General features: G+C 39.2%; 1 protein-coding gene across 1 annotated transcript in view; it reads right to left on the bottom strand.

Moving 5' to 3' along the window:
- Positions 1-3,614: 3,614 nt before the first annotated feature.
- The window catches only part of COL25A1 (collagen type XXV alpha 1 chain), a 196,065-nt gene continuing 175,591 nt past the window's right edge, over positions 3,615-24,088 (bottom strand). Inside the window, exons 24-28 of the mRNA XM_058432297.1 lie at positions 22,744-22,770; positions 19,159-19,239; positions 15,416-15,451; positions 13,432-13,485; positions 3,615-3,954 (exon numbers count right to left, since the gene is read on the bottom strand). Coding sequence (XP_058288280.1) covers positions 3,817-3,954; positions 13,432-13,485; positions 15,416-15,451; positions 19,159-19,239; positions 22,744-22,770 — 336 coding nt within the window. The 3' untranslated portion in view covers positions 3,615-3,816. The remainder of the gene's footprint in view (positions 3,955-13,431; positions 13,486-15,415; positions 15,452-19,158; positions 19,240-22,743; positions 22,771-24,088) is intronic.

Genomic DNA, 24,088 nt, shown 5'->3' with positions numbered 1-24,088 from the left:
ATACCTGTCAGCTTGCTTTTTTCTAATCCTGTAACAGATGAAAGCTGCATTGAACCAGAGGAAAAGGAAAGAATATTAACAGTGTCTATTTCTTTGAAATGTATCCAACTTTATGATTGATATTACTTGTGTAACTCTCATTCAGAAATATTCAATATCTTAAAATATGCTTCTATTTCTTTTAATATTTTTTACATCCTTTTGTTATAGCAAAACTTCTTTTAAAAGAAACTAAAAGCAAATACTTTCCTTATTAAGTCAGGTAAACAAATGTTAAAAGTGTTAATACTTTGCAGCAATGCCAACTGGAGAAACAGACTTATTTATAAACCTAGGGATCTTCTTTAATTCACTCTCTTACTGATCTCATGCCACGTATTTACAATGGTAAATGAGTTTCCAGCTTACTCACAATGTAACAAAAGCCAAAAAAAAAAAAAAAAAATCTATTCAGGAGAGGAAAAGCAGCTTGGACTCAGTAAAAATGAGCTAAGCAGGATAATTACATAGTGGGAATGTAGCTATGGAAATTAGTATTTAGGAATCAAGGTAAAGGTTGTGGGAAATCTGCATGGATCATAAGGCCAGAGGAATTAAGGAAAGGAGGCAAAAGGAGGAGTAGGAAGGAATGCACCTCAGCTGTTTTATATTAACATCAGTATCTCTGCATATTTATAGACAGGGAGTTAGTGCCGTGCAGAATTCAAAATACTATACGATACATACTTAAATAAATGTATTCATTCTGCAATCAGCATGGGAGTTGTAATAAAACTGAATAATCTCTGAAGCAAAGCAACATGAATATTGAAAGGTTAAAAGAGATATACGTAACAGAAATATACGAGATGTGCATTCAAATTAATACATTCATTCTGACAGCATGAGCAAAAGCTCTTCATTTATCTCCTGTGTGCCAAAAAGATTGCATCAGAAGGCTCAGAATCAAAAACACTTGGATTTCTTGAATATGGGGCAAAGAGACATTCTCTGTGGCTTAGTTGATCATGATCAAAGACGATGACCTCAGAAGTCAGGGTGAAATGAGAGCAGTTGTGATAGAAAGTAAGATGGGAGGAACATTCAGGAGTAAGTTGGTCACTCACTCAAGATGGATCAACATCCTTCCTTAACAAATCACTTCAGTACCATGACATAAAACTGATGTAAACTCATTTGGGTGAGCTCTTCCCTCCCAGAGGGCAGTGGACTCTTCACATAGGTGTGTCTGAGACCAGGTGTGTTGGGTATTATGACTTTGGAATTCAATTTATTATTGGATTGGTAAATCAACTCAGATTAACCACTCAACAGAAAAATGTCGTCATATGAATGTTACTGTGCCAGGGTATAGGAATCATTTTTCAGTAATATTTTAGTGAGCCTCAAGCTTTATGGGAAAGAAACACTACAGTATGAAGAATAATGTGCCAATGTTATTATTAGTCAGCATTGTTTTGTAATATGTACTGATTCTCCATGCAATACAAAACCATGTCATTGTGGGTATGAGTACATGAGAGCTCTTGATAACTTTTATTTCCCATGTCAAAGAATTATATACACGAATTATTCTCATTTAGAATCAATTTTTGTAAATTTGAAACTTCTAATCATGGAAGCTGAACATGGAAATATGTTATATGGGTGATTAACATTATTCTGAGGATCAAGTTTCTAGCTTTTATGCTTTCCTATGCTGTAATGCTGGTAATTTCTTTCTCATAAACATGAGTATCCTCCTAATGGTATTTTTTTTTTTTTTTTTTTGGGGGGGGGGATAGGGTCTCACTCTTGTTGCCCAGGCTGGAGTGCAATGGCGTGATCTCGACTCACTGCAACCTCCGCCTCCTGGGTTCAAGTGATTCTCCGGCCTCAGCCTCCTGAGTAGCTGGGATTACAGGTGCCCACCACCACCCCCAGCTAATTTTTGTATTTTTAGTAGAGACGGGGTTTCATCATGTTGGCCAGGCTGGTCTCAAACTCCTGACCTCAAGTGATCCACCCGCCTCGGCCTCCCAAAGTGTTGGGATTACAGGCGTGAGCCACCACACCCAGCGATAATATGTTTTTGAGTGATTAAGATTTTAGGCTCATACAACCCATTAGGTAAATATAAAATGCATATATATATATATGTTTTTGAGTTTTTTTAGAGACAGAGTCTTGTTCTGTCACCCAGGCTAAAGTACAGTGGTGCGAGCATAGCTCACTGCAGCCTCAAACTCTTGAGTTCAAGTGATCTTCCCACCTCAGACTCTGGAGTAGCTGGGACTATAGGTACATGCCACCATGCCCCACCATATTTTTTTATTTTTTAGTAGAGATGGGGGTCTCACTAGAGATGGGTTGCCCAGGCTAGTGTTGAACTCTGGGCCTTACGCAGTCCTCCCACCTTGGACTCTCAAAGCACTGGGATTATAGGCATGAACCACTGCACCCAGCTACACATCATCTTTAAAACACAATCATCTTGGGCTGAAAGCTTATATGCACAATTTATCTCAAAACATATGTATTTTACAGTCAGAATTTATAATTCAGAATAAAAGAATTTTTTATACTTCAGTTTCCTTGCTTGTGAAGTGGGGAAAATAATGCCAACTTCGGGGATTGTTATGAGGATTAAAAGACTTATCATATGTAAAGCTCTTGGGAAAGCACATAGTGCTCAGTAAATGTGAAGATACTGGTGATGATGATGGGGCTTTCAGATAACCGCTTACACGGGCTCTCTTACCAATGGGTGGGAGGAGAGTCTAAGCAATGCTTAAGGCCTAAAACTTACACCACAAGCTTAATAATCTTCTGTCTTTGACAACTCTCATTTAGCCTGGCTTGTCAACAGCTATGAATGTCACTGTTCAGGAGACTTCATAAGGTTAAATAGAACAGAGACATAAATTAACCTGAGAAATATAACAGGTTTAAATTTGTACTGTGAAATGTAGTTTCAGCCACTTTAAGATTTTCACTGTTTTATTGAGGGATTGAGTTTTTGATGGCTTCTTTTGTTGTGTCCAATGTAAAAAATTCTCCTTAGATCTACTACCACGTAAAAGACCCAAGCAAAATACTGAGAAAGGGGTGGTGGGGAAAGAGAGAGAGAGAGAGAGAAGAATGGAGGGAGGGAGGGAAGGAGAGAAAAGAAACAGAGGAGAGCAAAGGAGGGAAGGGAGGAGAAAAGAACAAAGGAGAAGAAAGGAAAAAATGACTTTTAAAATGCATAATCCAAACTTTTCTTTCAAGTCATAAAACCACATTGCCTGATATTGGCTCCTAAAGACCATGGAGCTGATGGTTCTGAGATAGAACTTCGGCATCAACCTCATGAAACATACCAGTATCTCTGTTTTAAAAATCGCTGTTGCTCTGAATCTGAAAGTGGCAAGTCCTAGTCCTGCGTAGTGAACTTACTGTAGTTTATCAGTCACACTGCTTCTCCTCCATTTTCAAATAAAAAAATATCAACGTACAAAACATATCTCCATTTCTCTACTGGGAAGTAGTGAAGACAAGTGAGATGCTGCTTTTGCAGGGTGCAATGAGCTCTGCCAAATACCACTGCAGATTTGTGCCATTTAATTTTACTTTTTAAGAGAATTTTTTTTCAAAAATCCTTTATTTTTCAATAAATTGGTGTCAGGTGGTTGAAAAACTGTAGCTAGAATATCTGGGGATAATAATTTTTTCTTCTATGCCAGGCAGTGCCCTTATATCTGGCAGTACAGCCTTCTTCATTCCTCTCTGAAGACCTGATTCCTTAAATCAGGCATCAGTATGTTTTTGGAGCACAGGATGGAGAAAGATTAAGTGTCAAATGGAATCACACAAGCTGAACAGCAAAGCAGACAGCAGGAGAAGAATCAAACAAGGTGCATGCTGGGATGGAGAGGTCACCTTTTCTCCCTTTTCTCCTAGATCACCCTTCTCACCCCGTGGACCAGGGAAGCCCTGTAAGATAAAAAGCAAACCAAAAAGATCTATTGGTGTAATATTGGCAAAATCATATAGAAACAAATATTTTAGGATTTTACATTTCTGAGCTTAAATATAACAAGAAATGGCTCACCAGTCTTAAGACTTAGATAATAAAGCAGTGCTTAGAAACATAAGTTTTCTAATGTCTCAATTATCTATACACAACAGGTTTCTTGCTTTTTCATTTAAGAAATACAGAGTAGAAAGAATACCAGAATACTAGTTTGAATTCTGGCAAGTTCACTGATTTGTGCAGATCTGGGCAAATCACTTACCTCTCTGCACTTTAGTCCGTTGACTGTAACATGGGGTTAATGATATCTACCAGACAGCTGTTGTGAATGTTAAACGTGATGATGTACTACAAAGTACCAGAATGATGCCTGCCCATAACAGGTGCTCATAAATAGTAACTAGTATTACTTTTGGTATTCTCATTATTCATGTAATACAGGATGAGCAGTGATTGTGTCTACAGGCATTTACTTTCGACATTCTCTATTTTCACAGAATCATATTAGCATAAGATATATAGGGACTAGATGCTAAAAGGAAAAAATATTGCATAACTGCTTTGAGAAAAAAACATAATATGTCATTCTGTAAGGATAGCATGTGAGAAGTATATTGGTTTTTTTTTAATTTTTTTATTTTATTTATTTATTTATTTTTATTATACTTTAGGGTTTTAGGGTACATGTGCACAATGTGCAGGTTTGTTACATATGTATCCATGTGCCATGTTGATTTCCTGCACCCATTAACTCGTCATTTAGCATTAGGTGTATCTCCTAATGCTGTCCCTCCCCCCTCCCCCCACCCCACAACAGTCCCTGGAGTGTGATGTTCCCCTTCCTGTGTCCATGAGTTCTCATTGTTCAATTCCCACCTATGAGTGAGAACATACCATGTTTGGTTTTTTGTCCTTGCGATAGTTTACTGAGAATGATGTTTTCCAGTTTCATCCATGTCCCTACAAAGGACACGAACTCATCATTTTTTATGGCTGCATAGTATTCCATGGTGTATATGTGCCACATTTTCTTAATCCAGTCTATCGTTGTTGGACATTTGGGTTGGTTCCAAGTCTTTGCTATTGTGAATAGTGCCGCAATAAACATACGTGTGCATGTGTCTTTATAGCAGCATGATTTATACTCCTTTGGGTATATACCCAGTAATGGGATGGCTGGGTCAAATGGTATTTCTAGTTCTAGATCCCTGAGGAATTGCCACACTGACTTCCACAATGGTTGAACTAGTTTACAGTCCCACCAACAGTGTAAAAGTGTTCCTATTTCTCCACATCCTCTCCAGCACCTGTTGTTTCCTGATTTTTTAATGATGGCCATTCTAACTGGTGTGAGATGGTATCTCACTGTGGTTTTGATTTGCATTTCTCTGATGGCCAGTGATGATGAGCATTTCTTCATGTGTTTTCTGGCTGCATAAATGTCTTCTTTTGAGAAGTGTCTGTTCATGTCCTCTGCCCACTTTTTGATGGGGTTGTTTGTTTTTTTCTTGTAAATTTGTTTGAGTTCATTGTAGATTCTGGATATTAGCCCTTTGTCAGATGCTTTTGTTGCCATTGCTTTTGGTGTTTTAGACATGAAGTCCTTGCCCATGCCTATGTCCTGAATGGTATTGCCTAGGTTTTCTTGTAGGATTTTAATGGTTTTAGGTCTAACATATAAGTCTTTAATCCATCTTGAATTAATTTTTGTATAAGGTGTAAGGAAGGGATCCAGTTTCAGCTTCCTACATATGGCTAGCCAGTTTCCCCAGCACCATTTATTAAATAGGGAATCCTTTCCCCATTTCTTGTTTTTGTCAGGTTTGTCAAAGATCAGATAGTTGTAGCTATGCGGCATCATTTCTGAGGGCTCTGTTCTGTTCCATTGATCTATGTCTCTGTTGTGGTACCAGTACCATGCTGTTTTGGTTACTGTAGCCTTGTAGTATAGTTTAAAGTCAGGTAGCGTGATGCCTCCAGCTTTGTTCTTTTGGCTTAGGATTGACTTGGCGATGCGGGCTCTTTTTTGGTTCCATATGAACTTTAAAGTAGTTTTTTCCAATTCTGTGAAGAAAGTCATTGGTAGCTTGATGGGGATGGCATTGAATCTATAAATTACTTTGGGCAGTATGGCCATTTTCACGATATTGATTCTTCCAACCCATGAGCATGGAATGTTCTTCCATTTGTTTGTATCCTCTTTGATTTCATTGAGCAGTGGTTTGTAGTTCTCCTTGAAGAGGTCCTTCACATCCCTTGTAAGTTGGATTCCTAGGTATTTTATTCTCTTTGAAGCAATTGTGAATGGGAGTTCACTCATGATTTGGCTCTCTGTTTGTCTGTGATTGGTGTACAAGAATGCTTGTGATTTTTGTACATTAATTTTGTATCCTGAGACTTTGCTGAAGTTGCTAATCAGCTTAAGGAGATTTTGGGCTGAGACAATGGGATTTTCTAGATATACAATCATGTCATCTGCAAACAGGGACAGTTTGACTTCCTCTTTTCCTAATTGAATACCCTTTATTTCCTTCTCCTGCCTGATTGCTCTGGCCAGAACTTCCAGCACTATGTTGAATAGGAGCGGTGAGAGAGGGCATCCCTGTCTTGTGCCAGTTTTCAGATGGAATGCTTCCAGTTTTTGTCCATTCAGTATGATATTGGCTGTGGGTTTGTCGTAGATAGCTCTTATTATTTTGAGATACGTCCCATCAATACCTAATTTATTGAGAGTTTTTAGCATGAAGGGTTGTTGAATTTTGTCAAAGGCCTTTTCTGCATCTATTGAGATAATCATGTGGTTTTTGTCTTTGGTTCTGTTTATATGCTGGATTACATTTATTGATTTGCGTATGTTGAACCAGCCTTGCATCCCAGGGATGAAGCCCACTTGATCATGGTGTATAAGCTTTTTGATGTGCTGCTGGATTCGATTTGCCAGTATTTTATTGAGGATTTTTGCATCAATGTTCATCAAGGATATTGGTCTAAAATTCTCTTTTTTGGTTGTGTCTCTGCCTGGCTTTGGTATCAGGATGATGCTGGCTTCATAAAATGTGTTAGGGAGGATTCCCTCTTTTTCTATCGATTGGAATAGTTTCAGAAGGAATGGTACCAGTTCCTCCTTGTACCTCTGGTAGAATTCAGCTGTGAATCCATCAGGTCCTGGACTCTTTTTGGTTGGTAAGCTATTGATTATTGCCACAATTTCAGAACCTGTTATTGGTCTATTCAGAGATTCAACTTCTTCCTGATTTAGTCTTGGGAGGGTGTATTTGTCGAGGAATTTATCCATTTCTTCTAGATTTTCTAGTTTATTTGCATAGAGGTGTTTGTAGTATTCTCTGATGGTAGATTGTATTTCTGTGGGATCGGTGGTGATATCCCCTTTATCATTTTTTATTGCATCTATTTGATTCTTCTCTCTTTTCTTCTTTATTAGTCTTGCTAGCGGTCCATCAATTTTGTTGATCTTTTCAAAAAACCAGCTCCTGGATTCATTAATTTTTTGAAGGGTTTTTTGTGTCTCTATTTCCTTCAGTTCTGCTCTGATTTTAGTTATTTCTAGCCTTCTGCTAGCTTTTGAATGTGTTTGCTCTTGCTTTTCTAGTTCTTTTAATTGTGATGTTAGGGTGTCAATTTTGGATCTTTCCTGCTTTCTCTTGTGGGCATTTAGTGCTATAAATTTCCCTCTACACACTGCTTTGAATGTGTCCCAGAGATTCTGGTATGTTGTGTCTTTGTTCTCGTTGGTTTCAAAGAACATCTTTATTTCTGCCTTCATTTCATTATGTACCCAATAGTCATTCAGGAGCAGGTTGTTCAGTTTCCATGTAGTTGAGCGGTTTTGAGTGAGTTTCTTAATCCTGAGTTCTAGTTTGATTGCACTGTGGTCTGAGAGACAGTTTGTTATAATTTCTGTTCTTTTATGTTTGCTGAGGAGAGCTTTACTTCCAACTATGTGGTCAATTTTGGAATAGGTGTGGTGTGGTGCTGAAAAAAATGTATATTCTGTTGACTTGGGGTGGAGAGTTCTGTAGATGTCTATTAGGTCCACTTTATGCAGAGCTGAGTTCAATTCCTGGATATCCTTGTTAACTTTCTGTCTCGTGGATCTGTCTAATGCTGACAGTGGGGTGTTAAAATCTCCCATTATTATTGTGTGGGAGTTTAAGTCCCTTTGTAGGTCACTCAGGACTTGCTTTATGAATCTGGGTGCTCCTGTGTTGGGTGCATATATATTTAGGATAGTTAGCTCTTCTTGTTGAATTGATCCCTTTACCATTATGTAATGGCCTTCTTTGTCTCTTTTGATCTTTGTTGGTTTAAAGTCTATTTTGTCAGAGACTAGGATTGCAACCCCTGCCTTTTTTTGTTTTCCATTTGCTTGATAGATCTTCCTCCATCCCTTTATTTTGAGTCTATGTGTGTCTCTGCACGTGAGATGGGTTTCCTGAATACAGCACACTGATGGGTCCTGACTCCTTATCCAGTTTGCCAGTCTGTGTCTTTTAATTGGAGCATTTAGCCCATTTACATTTAACGTTAATATTGTTATGTGTGAATCTGATCCTGTCATTATGATGTTGGTTGGTTATTTTGCTCATTAGTTGATGCAGTTTCTTCCTAGCCTCGATGGTCTTTACAATTTGGCATGTTTTTGCAGTGGCTGGTACCGGTTGTTCCTTTCCATGTTTAGTGCTTCCTTCAGGAGCTCTTTTAGGGCAGGCCTGTTGGTGACAAAAACACTCAGCGTTTGCTTGTCTGTAAAGTATTTTATTTCTCCTTCACTTATGAAGGTTAGTTTGGCGGGATAGGAAATTCTGGGTTGAAAATTCTTTTCTTTAAGAATGTTGAATATCGGCCCCCACTCTCTTCTGGCTTGTAGAGTTTCTGCTGAGAGATCAGCTGTTAGCCTGATGGGCTTCCCTTTGTGGGTAACCTGACCTTTCTCTCTGGCTGCCCTTAACATTTTTTCCTTCATTTCAACTTTGGTGAATCTGACAACTATGTGTCAGAGTTGCCCTTCTCAAGGAGTATCTTTGTGGCGTTCTCTGTATTTCCTGAATCTGAATGCTGGCCTGCCTTGCTAGATTGGGGAAGTTCTCCTGGATAATATCTTGCAGAGTGTTTTCCAACTTGGTTCCATTCTCCCCATCATTTTCAGGTACAGCAATCAGACGTAGGTTTGGTCTTTTCACATAGTCCCATATTTCTTGGAGGCTTTGTTCATTTCTTTTTATTCTTTTTTCTCTAAACTTCCCTTCTCTCTTCATTTCATTCATTTCATCTTCCATCAGCAATATCCTTTCTTCCAGTTGATCGCATCTGCTACTGAGGCTTCTGCAATCTTCGCGTAGTTCTCGAAACTTGGCTTTCAGCTCCATCAGCTCCTTTAAGCCCTTCTCTCCATTGGTTATTCTAGTTATCCATTCTTCTAATTTTTTTCCAAGTTTTTAACTTCTTTGCTATTGTTTTGAATTTCCTCTCGTAGCTCAGAGTAGTTTGATCGTCTGAAGGCTTCTTCTCTCAACTCATCAAAGTCATCCTCCATCCAGCTTTGTTCCGTTGCTGGTGAGGAACTGCGTTCCTTTGGAGGAGGAGAGGTGCTCTGTTTTTTAGAGTTTCCAGTTTTTTTGCTCTGTTTTTTCCCCATCTTTGTGGTTTTATCTACTTTTTGTCTTTGATGATGGTGATGTACAGATGGGTTTTTGGTGTGGATGTCCTTTCTGTTTGTTAGTTTTCCTTCTACCAGACAGGACCCTCAGCTGCAGGTCTGTTGGAGTTTACTAGAGGTCCACTCCAGACCCTGTTTGGCTGGGTGTCAGCAGCGGTGGCTGCAGAACAGCGGATTTTCGTGAGACCACAAATTCAGCTGTCTGATAGTTCCTCTGGAAGTTTTGTCTCAGAGGAGTACCTGGCCCAGTGAGGTGTCAGTCTTTCCCTTCTGGGGGGGTGCCTCCCAGTTAGGCTGCTCAGGGGTGAGGGACCCACTTTAGGAGGCAGTCTGTCCGTTCTCAGATCTCCAGCTGCGTGCTGGGAGAACCACTACTCTCTTCAAAGCTGTCAGTCAGACAGGGACATTTAAGTCTCTGGAGATTCCTGCTGACTTTTTGTTTGTCTGTGCCCTGCCCCCAGAGGTGGAGCCTACAGAGGCAGACAGGCCTCCTTGAGCTGTGGTGGGCTCCATCCAGTTCGAGCTTCCTGGCTGCTTTGTTTACCTAAGCAAGCCTGGGCAATGGCGGGCGCCCCTCCCCCAGCCTCGCTGCCGCCTTGCAGCTTGATCTCAGACTGCTGTGCTAGCAATCAGCGAGACTCCGTGGGCATAGGACCCTCCGAGCCAGGTGCGGGATACAATCTCCTAGTGTGCCGTTTTCCAGGCCCGTTGGGAAAGCGCAGTATGAGGGTGGGACTGACCCGATTTTCCAGGTGCCGTCTGTTACCCCTTTCTTTGACTAGGAAAGGGAACTCCCTGACCCCTTGCGCTTCCCGAGTGAGGCAGTGCCTCGCCCTGCTTCGGCTCGCACACAGTGCGCTTCACCGACTGTCTTGCACCCACTGTTTGGCACTCCCTAGTGAGATGAAACCGGTACCTCAAGCAGAAATGCAGAAATCACCAGTCTTCTGTGTCGCTCGGGCTGGGAGCTGGAGACCGGAGCTGTTCCCATTCGGCCATCTTGGCTCCCCCTCGGCTTTGTCTTATTCTTAAAACAAATATACTATGGCTTATTTGAATAAAGCTGTCACTAAAACAGGTGTCTGTGAAGCTGCTCTTCTAGAACAGCCCACCCCCAATAATTACTTAAGCTATTAACAACAATTCCATTTCTCTTGCCAGTGACTGCCTCAGAAATGGACAGCTGACCCAGTTCTGGCAAATGAGGTGTCAGGGGCATCAGCCGGGAGCTCTGGGGAAGGTTCCTCTCTGCTCAGGAAGAGACATGGGGGGAGTCTCTCTGTTCTCTGCCAGTGTCTCACCAGAGAGGATGCTTGGACCACTGTGCCTAGCTTGTCTGTGGTCAGAAGACAATGCCAACATGTGGAAAAGGGCTCCCAAGCAAAACCTAGAGTCCTCCTTTGAATATTTTCTTATATAAAATAATGTATTTCTTTATCGTGTAAGCCATTTTGAATTTGTCACTTAGAGCCAAAAAGCATTCTCATGATTCCAGCTTGAAAACTTTTAGGAATGAAATATTAACACAGGGATTTGAATGTACAACTCCTTTTCCTGGATTAAGCAATTCCAAAAGTATTTTTCAACCTCTCAAGCTTAACAGACTTTATAGAGTTCCAAAGCCAAATGAAGAAATCAGCTAAGGTAGGGAGGATCAGGTGCTTGCAGACTGGAATATTGATGCTGTCAATCATATACTTGAAAATGTTTGAATAACATTGCCTGTCAAATGTGTGGTTTCTTTTAGGTTGTTCTAATTTCATTCAGGTTCTTTAATTTGCACATCAACACTGAGGCATTATCCTAGAACACCTCCCTTTGCTGATTCCGACTTCTTTAAAATTTGAAACTTTTTCAGGAGAGTCCAGATGGCGCCTCCATCAATTAACTCTGAGAATCACACTCCAGTTTAGCACTTCCAGTGAGGGGCACTTGGAGAGTACTGATATATGATCCAGTTAAGATAGTTAACATGCTGAGTAAATACAAGAGTAACACTTTACACTGCACACCATTTGACTGAAACTATGCCTTCAAAATTCTTAGCAATTTCATTTGCTCTTCTGGTTAATTCTGCTCCAGCACTGAGACCTGATACTCTTGTGACATTGTGGAGCTATCGGAAGTAGCAGCTGATTTACCACACGGTAAACCCTCTTGAGCCCCAGGGCATTCTGCCAAAAGACTGCCTGAGATTTGCTGCTCCATTTTTAGTGCATGGGCTGGGTTTCTTCATACAATGCTTGAAAGCCAATCTGTGTCAGCAGTGTTGAGGCTTTTAGCTTTTAAATATTTTTAATTAAGATGATCTTCAGAAGTCATTGGTTTGATCTTAGAAATATGACAATTGCACATTCAGATTACATGTTCCCTTAGAACTCATCTCTTTCTACAAGCATTCTTGGATTAAAGCCAATCTTCATCACTGTACAGCTTGTACTATTTGTAATATTTTGGCCTCATTCTCTGGTTATTTCCTTCATGCTTTTTTTTTTCTCTGCAATTAGATTGTAAAGTCTTCTAGGTCAGGAAGAATAGCTGCTTTTTTTGCAGCATTCAGTATATATTAATAAATTTTAATAACAATATTAATAAAAGACCAGGAGATAATTAATCAATTATAATGGTATTATTCAATGTACTGAAGCAAATTAGCAAAATAGGCTTTACCTAAGTGGGAGGAGAGTGTTTCCATTTCACACTAGTAGTAATACCATGCTTTGCACATAGTAGCATTTGGTAAATATTTCCTGAATGAATGAGCTCACTCTACAGAACACAGAATTATGGAATTGGAAGGTATGTTAAAGAAATGACTACTGGCCCTCTTTTTTTAAAGCAAATTATCCCAGACTGATGAAAATCTATCTAGTTTTTAAAAGACCACAAACTTGCACAGTGAATCTTTCCGACATTTTGAAGACTTCGCTATTAAAATACTTTCTTTATATCCTCTCCTGGATGGTAGGGAAATTGATGACATAATTCCACTCAGACACACAAAAATAATTCTAAGATTTCCAAGGTGAGGAAAAGAAACAGTGGGAGAAAAACAGAAAGGGGGAGAGAGAGAGGGAGAGAGAGAGAGAGCGAGCATACGCATGACAGGGAGAAGAGAGAAGAAAGTTCCAGACAGATGACCATTTATCTTCCATTCTGAATGTCGTTTGTTCCCCCAAGAAGATATGGAAACGTGGCCTAGCAATAGAGAGGTTAGTGAAAGGTTTTCATTTTATAATGCACTGAAATTATTTCCTTATGGTTAAAGAAAAACAGCCTATCCTTTAGCTTTAAAAAAGGGGGAGCATTTGTAACTGTGCAGAAAAGAATACTTAGGTTTCATTATTTCCTTTGGAAAAAAGTTATAACCTACTCTGAATGAGTACAGTAGCTTTATATAAAAGATTATCAACCAGAATACATACTCCTGGAAATTTTAGCTCCATTAACTTCGACTTTCTGGATGAAGGCCAAATGAAAATATCTTCCTTATGGGTGAAGGAAGAATCATCTGAGCTATTTATTTTAGCTATGTAAATGTATGTGTTGTTTTTCTTAAGGCAGCCGTGTTCTATTTTATGCTCTGTGGTTTTCTTCTCTCAATATTAGGACTCTGAATAGAACTTAGAATGGTATCTCTTTTTATTTAATATTAGATAGCCCTTTATTTCTTCTGAAAAATGAACAGTTCAATTAATATGGAAAAGCCATGCTCTGTGTTTTCTTTAGTACAAGCTTAATAACCTCAGCAACAACTTACTCTTTCTCCTTTGGGACCTGCAGGGCCATGGGGTCCCATAGGACCATCTGTACCCTAAAAAAAAGATAATATGAGATATATCACAAGGGCTACAAGAATAGCAGTTATAATTTATCCTGGATTTTTCCTAGGTGAATGGTGCCTAAGAATATCATTAAGACAACTCATCTCCTTTCAAAGTGCTTTATGCTTGATTATTTCAGGCCAGCGGTTTTCAAGAAACTCATGCAAAAAGGATGAATTATATAACTGCATGTTTCAATGAAAGGTACACACAAAAAGCTGCATATCATATTTAATTATATCTTTTTTCTCTGACTAAATAAAGCATCATTGGCCGGGTGTGGTAGCTCAAGCCTGTAATCCCAGCACTTTGGGAGGCTGAGGTGGGTGGATCACCTGAGGTCAGGAGTTTGAGGCCAGCCAGCCTGGCCAACATGGTGAAACCCCATCTCTATTAAAAACACAAAAATTAGCTGGGCATGGTGACGGGTGCCTGCATTCCCCTACTCGGGAGGCTGAGACTGTAGTGAAATGAGATTGTGCCACTGCACTCCAGCCTGGGCAACAGAGCGAGACTCTGTCTCAAAAAATAATAAATAAATAAATAATAAATAAATAAATAAATAAAGCATCTCCACTTTGCCCCACAATCTTAAGAAGAAAAATGTAATTGTTTTTCCTTCCTGTTACCTCTTCCTCAAGCCCTTTCTCTACACCCACTGCCACCCTTAGCCGGGGCATGCTCTGAACTCTTGTTTTCAGCTGTTTAAGAGGCTTGAACAGTTATACAAGTAGAAGAAAATTATTAAGTAAATGAAAACAGTGTGTAACTGTTCAATCCAAAAACTTTCTGCAGCTCTGTTGGGGGCAGCAGGGGCTTACAGGAAAGGAATCATTCTTATAGATTCTGCGGCTGTGGCTGGTCACTACGCTTACAACTCACAAACCAGGCAGCCAAGATGACTTAAAGGTATAATTCCCCTTTGTCACCCTGGTTAGTTCAGGATTAGGATTTCTGTGGTAGAAGAGGTGATATTTGAATGAATGTTAAGAACACTGAGGTCCAGTGAAAACAATAACTGCCTGAAACAAGTTTTTAGAATTGAAAAGATGGGAATTTCTTTTAGATTCTTAAAACTGTAGCCAGGACTTCAAGTATACTTGCTCATTTCCCATATGACTATGCTTAGATTCACAAAAAATTGATTACAATATTTGCAAATGCAGGAACTATTCCAGCATGATTTTTCTTTAGTATTCCCATTTCTGTTCTACTATTCTGGTTTATTCTGTTAGAGCTTTGTGATAAGAAAGAATTCAGAGTCTTAAATTCATTCTAATGTTGTTGAATTCTCATCAGCTTAACTGATATTTTTCTTACTGCCTGGATTCAAAGTTCACCTTCAGAAGACTTCTAAATACTGAGTATCTGTGGCTGAAATTTAAGAGCTGGAGCTGTTAAGAACCAAAGAAAAAAAGACAAAATGACAGAAGACAGACAAGTCATTTCTATGAACAGAAATTGAAAGTTAGTGCCAAGGAAGAAGTTACATTTGATGGACATCAGTCTAAAAGGAAAAGCAAGTTACAATAATTTCACATTATTTTAATCTCTTCAGAGGGCCGCTCTCATGGAATTGTATGGAATGTCTGTCAATCGGTTCTGGAAAAATTTGTCTGGGATTCTATGACAATGAAGCCCATTAGTCTGGTCATTCTTCCCACCTAGCAAATTATCCAGACTTGAACACAAGCTTCAGAAAGACATTCTGGCAGTTTAGCTGTTCTCTGGACAGAGTTGCAACCGTCCTCTGTCCACCTTTCCCCTTTTTGCCGCCATCTTTGTCCACCTTCCCCTTTTACTCCAGCTCTAAGTACACCCTCATCATTTGATGAGAGGACATGGAGCAAAGGGGTCTGTGCTGAAGCACATGATTCACAGCCACAAAACATGTCAGAGCAAGACAAGGGACTGACTCACCCGGGATCCTGGCTTTCCGTCTAAGCCAGATGCTCCCTGTGTGATTTGGTTGGTAGCAGGGTTGGTGGGTGTAACACGAATGACAAGAACAGAGATTAGTATGAGGTACCGATGAACAAATGTAACACTTCAAAAACATAATACGCAGTTACAGGGTTCTGCGATGAATATCACATTGCTACAAATTGTTAGTTAAAAAAAAAAAACCACATGACAAACAACCCACAGATGATGGCATTTTAATGACATTTCTATTTGACAAATTCTTATTTAGAAATCAAGCTAATGAAGTGTATAAACTGGGCTACAAAGTAGTTACTCATAACGGTTGCAGGCTTCTATCTAATTTCCATATGAAATTCATTTTCTAAAGACTATGCTATTCACCATATATTTCTTTAGGTTCTGAAGAGAAAAGAACGGTAATTTCCTAAAAAAGGGCTCATTATAATAATCAATCAAATTTAGCATTTCAGAGGAGAAAAAAGAGCTCTGGTTATACTTGTTAAAATAGTATTTATGAATAACAAATACAGGGTTTTCACGTTAGGATGACTCTTGGTGGATTTTACATGAACAATAATTACTCATTGTTTTCTGGGTTGTTCCTACTGTTCACACTACTTTCCACTAGAGGGACTTCTAGGAAAGGGAAAAAGCCAGAAAACAATGTGTGCGACCAAGCAAAAAATAACTTCCAAACTAAATTGTTTCTCAATTCCTTCAAATAATTTTTGCATCAAAGCCTGATGGGGGAAATAACTTTAAAAATCAAATGTTCTCAGACAATGCATGCTTTTCTTCACTTTGAACGCTAGGCTACACATAAATAGTGTATGATTAAACAATGGCATTTTCAATGCTTGTTTCAAGAATAAGCACAATTATTTCTTTGATACGGTTTTTGTGTCTCAAAGCCCAAATATTTATTTATAGTCCTTTAAAAATATTGGTTAGATCAAGGAGTATTTAAGAAAGAAAATGCACTGGCCCTAAAAATTCTATTGTCAAGATTGCAGAACTATTTCCCAATTTTATGCTTCAGATGCAGTTAATAACACAAAATGGAAAAAAAAATCTATTCCAGATGAAAACTCTACCAGTGATGTTATTCTATATACATTTTGAGTATTTTGAGTTTTTAAAATTTCTTCTGTATAATCCTATTATGAGCCATACTATAACTGCAAAATACATACATTTTTTTTTTTTTTTTTTTTTTTTTTTTGAGATGCAGTTTCACCCTTGTTGCCCAGGCTGAAGCTCAATGGCACAATCTTGGCTCACTGCCACCTCCGCCTCCCAGGTTCAAGCAATTCTTCTGCCTCAGCCTCCTGAGTAGCTGGGATTACAGGCATGCGCCATCACACCCGGCTAATTTTTGTGTTTTTAGTAGAGACAGGGTTTCATCATGTTGGCCAGGCTGGTCTCGAACTCCTGATCTCCACTGATCACCTGCCTCCGTCTCCCAAAGTGCTGGGATTACAGATGTGAGGAGCCACCGTGCCCGGCTTACATACGTCTTTTTTTTTGAGACAGAGTCGCTCTATCGCCCAGGCTGGAGTGCAGTGGTGCGATCTCGGTTCACTGCAACCTCTGCCTCCCGGGTTTATGCCATTCTCCTGCCTCAGCCTCATGAGTAGTTGGGACTACAGGCACCCACCACCACGCCTGGCTAATTTTTTGTATTTTTAGTCGAGACAGGGTTTCACCGTGTTAGCCAGGATGGTCTTGATTTCCTAACCTGGTGATCCGCCCACCTCGGCCTCCCAAAGTGCTGGGATTACAGGCATGAGCCACCGCGCCCGGCCTTACATACGTCTTTTGTTAGCAATAATTACAATAAAAATGTACATTGTTGTTCGCTTGTTTAAGGCTAGCACAGGTACAGCTGTTAGCTAAATGTTGCATAAAAATTATCAATAGCCCTAAATTTTAAATTAGGGCAGACTTTAAATAAATTAGATTGAAAGTTTAAATAAAATAGAAAATCCAAACTTTCTTTTGCCTTTTGATACCTTCTTCAGTTACCATTATTATAACATTTGAAAATAAATAAAGCATAGTGGCTCACAGCTATAATCCCAGAGCTTTTAGAGGCCGAGGCAGGAAGATTGTTTGAGGCCGTGAGTTAGAGATCAGCATGGGAAACATGGCAAGACCCAAGCTCTATAAAATATTTTTAAAAATAAATTGCTTGAGCCCAGGACTTTGAAGCTGCAGTGAGCTGTGATTGTACCATTAGACTCTAGCCTGGGTGACAGAGTGAGACGCTGTCTCAAACAAAGAAAAAAGAAAATAAACGGGGAAATTGTAATAATTTTACACTGATACTATTATATCTACCTAGAATGCTGAAATAATGACTCGCATATATTATAGAGGTTTTATGCCTATGGTCTATTGATCTAATTGGTGTGATTAAACCTATATTCTAGGCTGGGCTGGTGGCTCATGCCTTTAATCCCAGCACTTTGTGAGGCCGAGGCGGGTGGATCACCTGAGGTCAGGAGTTTGAGACCAGCCTGGCCAACGTGGCAAAACCCTGTCTCTACTAAAAATAGAAAACTTAGCTGGGCATGGTGGCGTGCACTTGTAGTCCCAGCTACTTGGGAGGCTGAGGCATGAGAATTGCTTGAACCTGGGAGATGGAGGTTGTGGTGAGCCAAGATGGCACCACTGCACTCCAGCCTGGGTGACAGAGTGAGACTCCGTCTCAAAAATAAATAAATAAAATGAACCTATATTTTAATACAAGGTTTATATCAGTCATTCAATAAATAAATACCTATTGACCATCTACTATATGCTGGATGTATGTAAGGCACTTGCTATCAACTGGCGTAAAGTATAATACCCATGGCAAAAATGAAATAAGTGGTCATCAGCCTTTTTTTCCTCCCACTTTTCAAATTGTGTATAAACTATATTCTGTTACTGATTTTATGTCATATTTTACTAATGTAATCTATATTGTTCTTTGTTGATTTGTATCTGTATTCACCAAATAGATAGCATATTAAAGGCTTGAAATTAAAGCCTCGTATTTAATAACAATTTTAAAAAAATCTCCATTTAGTTGTTGTGGAAAGAAGGCTGACATAAAGAAAATGAAGAGCCAGGGGGAGATTCCTTCTTCATTAAAAATAAAAATCTCTAAACAACTGCAAAATACTTCTTTTATACAACTCACTATTGCCACAAGAACCTCATAACAGGGAATTTTCAAAACGAACAACATAAAACACATAGAACATGATATGATTGATTAATGTAAGGAGCCACAGCATTGACCTCAGTTCATCAACAATGGCCAATTCCATACCTGCCACCAACAGGGGGCTACAGTTTTTGGTATCCAAGGAGAAAAAACAATTGAGGAAGCATTTTAAACTGCACTAGATTATAAAAAGTGTTTGGGAGAAACTATGAAATAATGAGCACGACACTTTCGAAAGAAGGGGATAATGGAAGAAGAATTGTCAGCCCTAAAAGAGGAAGGTTGGCATGTATGTAATTGAAGAACGACAGGACATTTATAGCATTGTTTGTTGTGGGTCTTCCTCTGACACAAGAGCAGACATCAGAGAAAACAAAACTGAGCTGAGCTCTGCTCTAACATAATATGTTTCCTAATTACAGAAACCTCAACAGTATGAGCTGCTGAGTAAACCAGAGTTATCATGTAGGGTAGAAAGAAAAATCTGAGATTTGCACTAAAATGGAAAGTTTTCTTTACTTACTGGAAGACCAAGGGGTCCTCTGTCACCCTTTTGACCTGGTTCACCCTTCAATCCTTTAACACCATTTAACCCTGGTTCACCCTAAATGCAAAAGCAAATGCCAATTTTGGTTGCTATTATGGGTGTTTAAACTGTGAGAGAAGAGAGCCAGTCTCTGAAATAGTTGCAGATTCCAGTTTTAGGAAACAGCAGAGTCAGGCTAGATTTGTATTGCACCAAACATTAATTTTTAAAGTTAAAATAGTTACTAAACTGACATCAACAATTAATATTCTAGAAATCAAAACTCCTAAGAAAGTGTGCTTCTTACAATAAAAATATGTATGGTTGAATTCCTAAATTTTTCAATTCTATCTCAAGGAAATTCATGTTATACCATATTTTTATGATCAAATAAGTCAAAGACAATCGAGTGGAGGATGCTGAAGAAGAATCGGTAGAAAAAACACCCACTCTGCTGGAATGGAAAACTGGAATATGCAGGACAGGGTTATAGACAGATATTTTAAGCCTTTAAGCATGTTGCCCAAGGGAATGAACTACAAATGTCGCAGCTGATGTTTGAAGTAATGCCATTTAGCAAGTCCTCATTCACTGCCCTTGCCAAGTCAGATCCCTACATGGACTAATCAACAAATCACCAATCTCAGGAGAAAATATGAAGATCAAAGAACTTCAATGTAGTTTTACTAACTATTCATCTGCCCAATGTTAGAATAAAGAAAGTATGAATTTAACTCAGGGTGACATTATAAAAGCCACGGTAAATGATAAATTCTTGACTCTATTTTTAAAAACCAAGGAATACAGTACACCTATTTTCTATCAGTAACAGCAAGTTAGATATCAAGTTCTGACCTGTATACTTTTCAACTTTTAAGTGTAGACATTAATTTGCCAAGAAAATCTTGAAGGACTTGTGAAAGAAAGATGATTTCAGACACAAATACCCTATAGAGTCTTGCTGGGTGGGGGCGGGAAGGGGGAGAGGCTATACTGACATGGCAGAAGGGGTTTTTAACCTGTGCAGTATTTACTCAACTTGCCTGATGATATAAGTCAGTGTAGCGCTTGTTAAACATAAAGAGTTCAGGGCCCCACCCAGTCCATGGTAGCACAGAAATGGGTATCTTTAATAAGTCTCCTAGGTGATTCTTATCAGGAAATTCTGGGAAACACTGAGCTAGATTCGTGCATGGAATCATGCTATTTTATTTGAACTTTCAAAGGGGGTTGCAAAGTGATGAACACACTGGCACGGCATAAAAAATTTTCAGGATTTTTAAGATAGGATGTTTGCAGTACAGCCACAATAGCAAGTCCAAATGTGCTGGTGTTGGTAAGGTAGTATCCTGGGAATGCTACTGATTGAGAACACGATATTAAGCCCAAGGCTCAGTAGTCAGTGACTAATTTGAGATCCATGGCTTTGCATGTGTGTGCACTTTCAGCAAGTGGTCTTGAGATACTTGAGGTTAAATCCAGTGACAGAAAGACCAAATTTCAAGTCCGGACCTAAGTTCTAGTCCCAGATCTGTCATGAACTAGCTGTGTAATTAGGGGCAAATAACCTAAACTGTTTGGGCCTGAAGTTTATCATCTATGAAATCAGGGAACTTGCATAGATATCTATGAGGTCTTTTCAACTTTATAATTATCTGAAACTTATGATTTAAGTAAGAATTGAAGTTGTATGGACAAAATAAATTGTTGCATTTTAGAAATCAAAAGCATCTTGGGCATCTCCTAATCCAATGGTGATGGCATATCTGAATCACTTATGAAATTAAATATCTTGGTGGCATTATCCTTAGTCATTAAGACCAGGCTGGTTTTTGGTGGCATCTTAAAATCCAAGAGTAGGGCCGGGCGTGGTGGCTCATGCTTGTAATCCCAGCACTTTGGGAGGCTGAGGCGGGGGGATCACCTGGGGTCAGGAGTTCAAGACCAGCCTGGCCAACATGGTGAAACCTTGTCTCTACTAAAAATACAAAAATCAGCCGGGCATGGTGGTGAGTGCCTGTAATCCCAGCTACTTGGGAGGCTGAGGCGGGAGAATCACTTGAACCCAGGAGGCGGAGGTTGCAGCGAGCCGAGACTGCACCATTGCACTCCAGCTTGGGAAACAAGAGCGAAACGCCATCTCAAAAAAAAAAAAAAAAAAATCCATGAGTAGGAAGCATTGATTTAGTCTAGATGGGGAAAAAGGCCCAGAGAGATTAAATGACTACTAAGATCACAAAGCTGATAGATGGGGCTTTCTCTTCTGACCCCCCCCAGATAGTACTCTCACCGCAAAGTCTAAGCTTCTGAGATACTGTTTCTCACTGGCCTTACTGGAAGGTAAGGTAGTCTAAGAAGAATAAAGAGGCATGAACCCATTCTTGGGTGTCACCTGCCTGACTGGGAAAAGGAAACCCAGATTTCCTGAGTCAGACCAATACCTGCCACCACCCCTAGAGCTGGGTGGGCCAAAGAGAGCCAGCCTCCCCAGAGGAGACAGTGGCCTGCCTCTGGGCTTTGTGACACCTAGTGCCAACATTGCCTTTACGTGTCTCCCCAGCCCCTACCTGTAAGTTGCACCAACTCACTACTGATGCACTTTCAGGAGTTCATGAACCTTCTTTCAAGCAGGGTTGAGGATGAGTTATAGAATTTTTCTGTTGGGAACCAAGTGTCACATAGCAACAATAACAGCTGTCTTTTGACATTTATCAACAGCTGCACCTGATATTTTGCTAAGTGTTTTATAATCATACCTCATTAAGTTATCAGCACTGTAGGGTGAGTTACCCAGGTGAGTAAATAAAGGACCAGAGAGGGTCCATAATCTGCTTAAGGTGATACAGCCTGGCAAGATTGAGATTAGAACATAAGTCTTCATCATGTATGCTCCCTGAAAGGGGGAGCTTGTCTTTCAGGGCTTATTTTAATCCGCCAGAATGTCCTTGCGGTCTAGACTAAGGCAAAGGACAGGTGGAGATCATCTTCATCATGCAAGCTACACTAATTCTGACAAAGAGGAGCTTTTCTCCCTTGTTCGCTTCTTAATCCAAAAGTATAGAATGCATGTAAGTGATGTGATCGTCTTCCCAGTATAGCACACCTGAAATACCCCACCCGCTTCTAGACCAATGACCTCTGAGCGAGTACAAAATTAAGATGCTGGAGAGGCAAAGCATTTAGATGTGGTATGACTACATGGCAAGCAAGAAATATCAATTAATAACATCCAAATATACAGCTAGAGACACTATTAAAAAAAGCATCTAGACTAGTCTGAGAATCTCATCAGATTCACTTCTAAATGGTTGACTTGAGTACATTATGATTCGTAATTTGAGAAGCTTACATAGTGACCAGGAAAAAGGCAAAATGAGGAATAATTTATCTCCAGGTGATATCATTTAAATTTGTTATAAGTCATTTTGTGTTATGAGATTTAAACATCTGGATGCTTAAAGGCTCAAAGATTATCAACATTACTTGACAAATAAATAAGACAGGACAGACATGCTTCTGTCATGCTTCTCCATGATTATCAAGGAAGCAGAAATCAAATAATCAAGGGATTTGTTGGATTACCTTTGGTCCAGGAAGTCCATGAGGTCCCTGAAAATGGAAAACAGAGCTTTTAATTAAGAATTGATTCACTGTTTCCCAGCAGGAGTGAATATTATATCACGTAACAAAAGAGATGTAAGACAAGCATCCTCTTTTTTGAGCTATAGGTAGAGGCAGGCTAGTGGATACTATTTATTACCTACCAAAAGTTCCTTCCACCTCTTGGATTGCTCTGTAATAGGAAATTCATTAATAGCAATTCTGTCTGCTAATACCTTTGAGGAGGGAGAAATTCGCCAGGGTTACATGGAAGAAAGAAGTAGGAAAAAAAGGTATTCTGAACTCAAATTACCATTAAAAAGTCTGAGTGGAATACGTGAGATGCTTCATGAGTTTAAATGAAACAAAAATATGGTTTCAAAGAGAAGTTTGCCAAAGAGAAGCTCCAGACTTTAAGTGCCAAGGAAGAGGAGAAATTTTCCATTAACTCCTCCAGACCCAAGGTGTTGAAGAATCCAAAGGAGACATGAAGTGAGGAGATGACACCCAAGTTTGGGATTCTGTAGCATCATTTATTTAAGATTAAAGAAAAGATTATTATGTAGGAAAGCTAAGCATTATTATTTAGATTGCATTTATTTTTACAAAAACAAATTCCTCAAAGCTCTTGTAATAATTGTTTATCAGTGGAAGAAAGTCATAATGCATGCATGAATCAGGATTACAAAACACATATTTTGTAGAAAATCTAAATATACAGACTAGTCAAATTAAGGTTACTGTGGATTGCTGTAAACCTTTCAAGTGATTTAAACAAACTATTTGGAGAAAGGAGTATTTAAATATCCATCAGTAAAATTATAAAACTGCAGGAAAAAGTTTTTATTAAGCAATGCCTATATATTTGTTACATATATCCACATTAGAATAATATTTTCATTTTCGATAAGTTTCAGATAAGCATTTTCAGGAAATGGCTGTTACTTTATCAGGTATTCTTACCTCATTTTAATAATGGCTTAAAATTCCTCTAAACTAATTAATTTTATGATATGAACAGGCTGTAGCATTTTCTAATTTAACCTTCTATCTTATAGTAGAGGGAGTATTTTAAAAAAGCCAAAAGTATGCCATTTGCTTAATTCTTAATGAACCATCTAGTTTTAAGAAAATAAGGTCACACTAGGCAAGGTGGCTCACATCTGTAATCCTAGCACTTTGGGAGGCCAAGGCGGGTGCATCACTTGGGCCCAGCAGTTTGAGACCAGCTTGGGCAATATGGTGAAACTTCATCTATCCAAAAAATACAAAAATTAACTGGGCATGGTTGGTGGCATGTGCCTGTAGTCCCAGCTACTCAGGAGGC

Source organism: Hylobates moloch, unplaced genomic scaffold, assembly GCF_009828535.3.
Source record: "Hylobates moloch isolate HMO894 unplaced genomic scaffold, HMol_V3 SCAFFOLD_2, whole genome shotgun sequence".
Classification (NCBI taxonomy): domain Eukaryota; kingdom Metazoa; phylum Chordata; class Mammalia; order Primates; family Hylobatidae; genus Hylobates; species Hylobates moloch.
Note: the sequence above shows the minus strand (reverse complement) of the source record. Positions and strands in the feature narration are given on the sequence as shown.